Source organism: Caenorhabditis remanei, chromosome X (genome assembly GCF_010183535.1).
Source record: "Caenorhabditis remanei strain PX506 chromosome X, whole genome shotgun sequence".
NCBI classification, from domain to species: domain Eukaryota; kingdom Metazoa; phylum Nematoda; class Chromadorea; order Rhabditida; family Rhabditidae; genus Caenorhabditis; species Caenorhabditis remanei.
In genome coordinates, this window is record NC_071333.1 from 3,168,851 (window position 1) to 3,175,834 (window position 6,984).

A 6,984-nucleotide genomic window follows, 5' to 3' on the forward strand; every position below is an offset into this window, starting at 1 on the left:
TAAAAATGTTCCAAATTCATCAAATTTCTAGGCGGTTTCGATAACCCGACCACATGACTCATATCGCCACTACATATTGTGTATACATACTCCAACCAACCCAAAAAAGTTGCCTCGATCCCAGACACCATCTGCCAGTGGTGTCTCCCCAGCTGCGCACACTTCGAAGAAATTGCAAAAGAAAAATGACACGCGCCTCTCTTTCCACCGAGTAGAAGAGAGTAGTAAAACTGCAAAGAACACGCGTCTGAATAAATACGGAAAATGTTTGTGTATTCAAGAGAGAGAGAGAGCTAGAGAAGCAGAGAAGCGCGTTCCCTCGTCGACCGCTTTCTTTCCTAACCACATCATTTGTTACTATCGGCACCTTACTGAATAGGAGTCTTGTTATATTGATGATTTTTATTAAATTCTAATATTTCTATTATTTTGCTTGTGTGCTAGGACTATGGACTGAATCAGGTGAGTTGCTCGTTATTTTATTGAATATAACATAACGTCAGGATAATAAACATGTGAAGTAGAGGTTTGAGTGCATAGAAAATAGTAATATTTCATTTCGTTCACTTTTGCTATTGGAGCCTGTGGAGAATATTTCCTAATTTTCGGGTTCTTTTTAGCCTAAAACTGGGCATTCAAAATTGTTTTTACATACTTGTTTCGAGAACTTATCGAGATGGTTGTTTTTTCAATTTTCGGGCAAAAACTTTTTTCTTTTTATTGGATACTTTTCGAAGAACCCGGTCGAAAAATCTGAGAATTTCTCCTGAAATCTTCAATAATTAAGTAACAAAAAATAGTGATTTTTCGAATTTTCCTGTAAGTTTTTCTAATTTTGTACTCAAAAACTTGTTTCTAGCGATCTACACGTGCAATACTTACAGTTCGTTCCCATACAAATTCAAAAATTTTGCCTCCGAAGCAAGTACTTCGAATTAATCGGTTTCTTTTTTGGTAAACGACTTTCAATGCTCTTTGCGAAAAAATAAATTATATATATTGTCGCAACAAAAAAGCCAAAATTTGATAATTTTGGCTTGAGTCCGCAAACACCGACGAGGAAAAAATGTCGGAACTTTTTTATTTCGATAATAGTTCAATAATGGTCCCGGATGTTGTTGAAAGCAAGTCTAAACAAATTACATATTTTCATGGTAGTATGGTGAGTGGTAATTTTTTGGTAGAATTAAGGCAAATTTGGTTCTCAACTATTGAAATTTGCAGAGTAATGTGCAAGAAACATAACAGTAAATTGAGTAAGAAAATCAAGAGGTAATAAGACCCCAAAATGTTGTTTTCATACGAAAATTAGGTATTCACTCGTTTTGATGCATTTCCAATAGTCAGCTCTCTTTTGTTCTGATTTTATGTGAATCAGTGAAAATTGATATAAATCGCCTCAAAAAGTGGTCGATTGAGCTGCGTATCAAATTAGCTTGCTTGACGTCTAATTCAAAAAAGTCTAGTGGAGCGGGTTCGATTTTTAATACCCACCCCCGAATATTTTGTTTTTCAGGAGGAAATACTGTTGAATAAATGAAAAAGACCATTGCAAAACTCAAAAAGCAACTCGCCGATTACAAGCACCACTGTCGTGCATTGGATGACAATGGGAAAAGAAGGACTCATAATTGGAAAGTGGACTTTGAGCAAGAGGTGGGCGAAAGAAGCCGAAATAAAAAAGTTGAAGACATGGAGAAACAAGTAAATAAAATAGAGGATGAGAAGAGAGAGCTAGTTGAAGAGATGAAGGAAAAATGGAGGAGAAAAATGTTCAAAGTAAGTTTGACAGTTGTTTGGGATTATAGTTTGAGTAGTAGAGTAGAGAAGAAACAAACCGGAAAAAACAAATCGGATTTTCTAGCCCAGCTGTGGTCATATATTAAGTGAGTAATTTCAGCAACTACTTCTGCCGCCCAGCCATCTCCACAAGTTGTCCAAGAAGACCGAGAATTTGCCCATGGTTGCCGCTGAAAATTATTGCGAAACATTTGTTTTTTGGATTTTTTTGAAGCGAATGAATAAAAATTTATTTTCATTGTCATTTTTAAATGCAGTTAGTCAAAACGATTGGATGGTTGAAGATAAACTTCTTTTCCGACCCGGCTTTTGAGTGAATCTTAGCGCACGTATTTATTGATTTATTCAAAAATATATTTATTTTTAGCGTTAATCTTATTTTTAGTCAAAACGGTTTGAATAAGTATGGGGGTTTCATGCTATTCGGGTCTTACCAAAAAAAATTAAAGCACTCTGTAGGTTTCGTTGCGAGATTTGAATTGAACAAAATTTACGCTTGTGAGTATTTTTTTGAGAGCCCTGGAAGTGCAGATTTCGAAAACGTCAATAAAATTTTCGGAAAAATAAGATTAACGCTAAAAATTGCATCACAAAACTTTTTTGGCGATTTTTCAGAGCGGATCTATTTTAAAAGGTAATTTTTGAATTCAGCTCCTTGAAACGGTTCGAATGAGTACAATCATGGATAGGTTCCATGCTATTTGGGTCATTCCACGAAAACTACAGTACTCTGTAGGTTTTGTTGCGAGACTTGAATTGAACAGAAGCTAACACCTTACAGGCCATTTAAAGTTGTCGGAATCGTTTTAGGTTTTTTTAAATTCATATCATTTAACAATTCTCAAATTCGAGGTTTGCGTTGGTAAAATCATCCGAGTCGTTCCTGACATCCAGAGGGTTCTGGGCTCAAATTTTATGAATTTTCAAACAAAAATAATTGTGACAAGCATCAAACACTTCATTTATTTTAAACTCATGGAAATGTCGATTACCGTGGAATTCTCAAATTGAACAAGATGATCTTCTGGACTATTCGACCTATTGATTATTTTGTTACTAGAGGGTAGTGATGGTTGAGAAGAATACAAGTGTCACATTTTGCACTGACATCGTAGATTTAAACGAAAAATATCATGTTTTCATATATCATGCTTTTTTTACTCACCGATTTACAAAGAAAGCATTAAAGTTTATTACAGAGAAACAACAATGAAAGAAAATAGTAAATATTTTCAATGAACTTAATAGATATTATTTGATTTCCTTGGCTTCCTCTCGACCGTCTTCTTCTCACCATCAAGTGATTGATATCCGCATTCTGAAATAATTTGCACTACACATTAGGTTTCAATAGCATAGGTTCTTACCGTTACGAGGCACAGATATGATTCCCATCGTTTTCGACATCAACTCCTGAATTTTTCGAGTAGTACTCTTGTCATGTCGTTCTTTCGGAGAGCAATAACTTCTTCTTGGAGAGTCGCGTTTTGAGCAACCGAAGTTTTCAGATTCTCATTCAACTGAAGGTTGTCTTCAATCAGTTTATTTTCCTTCAGTTTTTGAGCAGCCAATTGATATTGCAAGTCGTTGATTGTCTCATCTTGAAGATCCATCCTTTTCGACATGAAATGAATCGTTTCCTCCATTGTTTCAACGTCGTGTTGAGATGCGTTGCCTTCTGCTTCCAAATTCCAATCTATTGCTTTCAAGTCTCCATTTTCTTTCAGCGCTTGTTTGAGCTTGTTGTCAAAATTGAGACGGTCACCTGCCAGCACCACAGACGCATTCCTCAGAGCTCGATACTGATTAGCGTGAGCGTCGAATTCACGGACCAGATTCATTTGAGCAAGAATGCTATTCATCATGCTTTCCTTGTCGCCGGTAGACATGAGGTACAGCGTCGGAGGCTTCGAATTATCTTCCATGGAGTCCACGTACTGAAAAACAATTTAAATTTAGTTGTTATAAAAATTGACAACTTTTTCTGTATGTCTGCGTATCTCTAGAAGCCCTCATAATTTTTTTGTTTTGGATTCTGGATTACTGTAGTCAAAATTCTGAATTCACTCAAATTCAAAAAGAATCCTACGTTCATTTTACAAGTTTTTTCCAGATCTAATCCGCTTTTTAGAATTCTGCAGAGAATCTCCAAAGTTGGTAAGCTTCCTGCCATTTAAAGCTCTCTAGGTGTGTCGGCTTGTATAAAAATTTTTGAATCGGGTGTTTCAATTCTTACCTACTGTTTATACAGTTCTACACTAACATACTAACATACTACATAGTAACTAACATACTAACATACTACATAGTAAGGCAGTCAGATATTCTGCGCCAAACAATGAGACATCTGGACACCCTCTCCACACAGACAGACACTGTCCTTCTTTTTCTCCGCGCACATCAATCTCTTTGGGAGGAGAAAGAAAAAAGGAAGTGTCTCTCTGTGTGTAGAGTGTGTCCAGATGTCTCTTGGTTCAACCGAGAACATTCGATTAGCTAGATGCAATACTGGTTTCTTAGTGTTGAACTATATTTTCAGTAGGCAGGAATGAAAACTACAATAAATATAACCCGAATTAGAAAGTTTTCAAAAATCCGATATCTTACTTACTGTGGCCATGCCCGCGTCTTACAGAGACATACTTTTAACAACTTTCGGAACCATTATGGTTTCATATAACATTCACTATGTGGGACAATTTGTTTCACCATGGCACACTCTCAAAGTTGGGTATTTCCAGCAGAAAAAAGCAAAATATTATATATTTTCTATGAAAATATCATACATTTTATGTAAAATATCAAGGTCAGGGCTGCCCGAAAAAACTTTTCCAAAAATTAATTCAGTTAAAATGAAAAATCCCTAAACAGTTTCGAATGCTTAGTTTTAGACTAAAAAGAACCCGAAAACTTGGAAAAATTCTGAACAGACTCCCATAGCAAAAGTGAACAAGATTTCGTTATCGATGTAAAACTTTAAATGAAATCTTACGTCTCATCCGGCGTGCTATTTTAGCCAAAGAGACGTTTCAAGAGTCGAGTCACCAACATTTTTTATCTGAAACTCGAAATTGGATTTGCAAGAAATGTGTTCTGTTAGTTATTAAGAGAGAGTATCAATTACTTGATCAGATACCAAACGCCTAACCTTTTAAACATTAGGCTGAATGGAATTATAGAAAAAATGTGGCTCTATCCTATTTTAATGGTCCCAAGTGATTTTAATGATCCCAAGTGATATTAATGGTCCCAAGTGATATTAATGGTCCTAAAGGAATTTAAGGGTCCCATGCAGGCTTGTTCGGAAAAAACTTTTCGGAAAATCGGAAACGGAATTTTTTTCCGAATTTTTTTGGGAAAAACCGGATAATTTTGGAAAATGACAAAAACGACTTATTCGAGTCTAATATCAAGGAATATAATTGAAATATCTATGATATTATCGAGAGTAAGCAAGAAAAAATTTTCGAAAAAAGTTGGAAAAACATGTTAGTGAAATTCACTTGAACGGTTTCTGGGGTGTCTGAGGAGCTGAAAATTCGTGTAGGGGTAGTCAAAAACACTCCTAACATGTTGCAAAAGTTTCCTAAAGTTATTTGAAAAATTGAAGTTTTTATGAATTTTTGGGTGAAAAGTCGATTATTGGCCATATTTTCCTATGATGACGTCATAGGGGACTGGTGACATATTTTTTGTAAATCACTACCATAGGGGTACATATGCTGTAAAAAGAGTTTGGATTGAAACAACTTTGAAAAAAAAATTTTTAATTTTGAAAAAAAATTTTGAAAGAAAAACTTTGAAAAAAAATTTTGAAAAAAAAACTTTGAAAAAAAATTTTGAAAAAAAAATTTTGAAAACAAATTTTGAAAAAAAATTTTGAAAAAAAATTTTGAAAAAATAATTTTGAAAAAATAATTATGAAAAAAAAATTTTGAAGAATTTTTCGCCGACATTCATATACGCCTTTGACTCCCGATATGAATGTGGCCGGCATAGCTCCACTGGTTAGGCTGCCGGCCACCGAACGGAGGATCGGAGGATCGAACCCCACATATGGCGAACAAAGCTTCAGCTGGAGGAATTGTGATGGTTTGGATCACATTAGCCAGAGGAATTCGACTGGGAATGGTCATGGGATGGACGATCGATTCCAAGGGGTCGGCCCCGTCATTTCGGATCCCAGGGGCCGGCTCCGTCAAACAAGAGAATTGGTGGAACAAGTCAATTCAAAAAGGAGGAGCCATGGAGGAGAGAGCAAATAACGAAGGAAGAAAAAAGGGCATCCTCTGCGATAAAGGAGGAAAAGAAAAAACCCTTTTGTATTTGAGAAGATTTTGGGTTCAGAGTTGAGCGGAATTCCGCCTTCCGCCTTCCGCCTTCCGCTTTCCGCCACTTTTTTCTTTCCGCCTTCCGCTTTCCGCTTTCCGCCGAAATTTTTTTTATTCCGCCTTCCGCCTTCCGCTTTCCGCCAAAAATTTTCCTATTTCCGCTTTCCGCCTTCCGCCTTCCGCTATTTTATGATTTTTTCCGCCTCCCGCCTAGAGAATATCAGATTGAAAAATATGTTTGCCTACTCCAATTTACTGATATTTTTTACGTTTTTTTGCAGCAATACTATCAGTTTTTACCGAAAAAAACTAAATTTAACCATTTCAAGTGTTTTTTACAACAAACTAAGGCCAAAATCGTCTTCTTAAAAACGAAATTGTATTCCGCTTTCCGCCTTCCGCCTTCCGCCATTTCAAAAATCGCATTCCGCTCAACTCTGTTTGGGTTCTAAGGGATACTGGTTCGGAACCCACAGAGTAAAAATTTTTTGAAATTTTTTTTGCACGTGTTTCAATGGTTCAGGATGGTGATCTTAAAACTCCTATCGATAAAAATGTTTCTTGGAACAGTTTTTTGGTTCTTAGAGATGCTGGTTCGAGCCCCACTGGGTGCGAAATTTCGAAAGCTTTTTAAAGCTGTCTTATTGGTTCAGAATGGTGATCTTTCAACTCCTATCAATACAAATGTTCTTTTGGAATTATTTTTTTTTCCGGTTCTGAGAGACGCTGGTTTAACTTCCACTGAGTGTATCCTGTTAAAAGATCTTTCGCTCAAATCGTTGACATAGTCGTTCTGTTTTTCTGAGGCAAACAATTTTTGGCTGACTGCCGTCTTTCTCAACTTTGTTGGACG

At 36.2% G+C, this 6,984-nt stretch overlaps 2 protein-coding genes across 2 annotated transcripts; one reads left to right on the forward strand and one right to left on the reverse strand.

Annotated features, from left to right (window-relative positions):
• Nucleotides 1–3,206: 3,206 nt before the first annotated feature.
• Nucleotides 3,207–3,725, reverse strand: GCK72_022608 (uncharacterized protein; the record flags this gene model as incomplete). The annotated part of the gene is made up of 1 exon (XM_053734933.1): nt 3,207–3,725. The coding sequence occupies one exon, from the start codon at nt 3,723–3,725 to the stop codon at nt 3,207–3,209; it is 519 nt and encodes a 172-aa protein (XP_053578499.1).
• A 2,131-nt stretch (nt 3,726–5,856) lies between these two features.
• GCK72_022609 (uncharacterized protein) lies at nt 5,857–6,153 on the forward strand (the record flags this gene model as incomplete). The annotated part of the gene is made up of 1 exon (XM_053734934.1): nt 5,857–6,153. The coding sequence occupies one exon, from the start codon at nt 5,857–5,859 to the stop codon at nt 6,151–6,153; it is 297 nt and encodes a 98-aa protein (XP_053578500.1).
• Nucleotides 6,154–6,984: the final 831 nt, after the last annotated feature.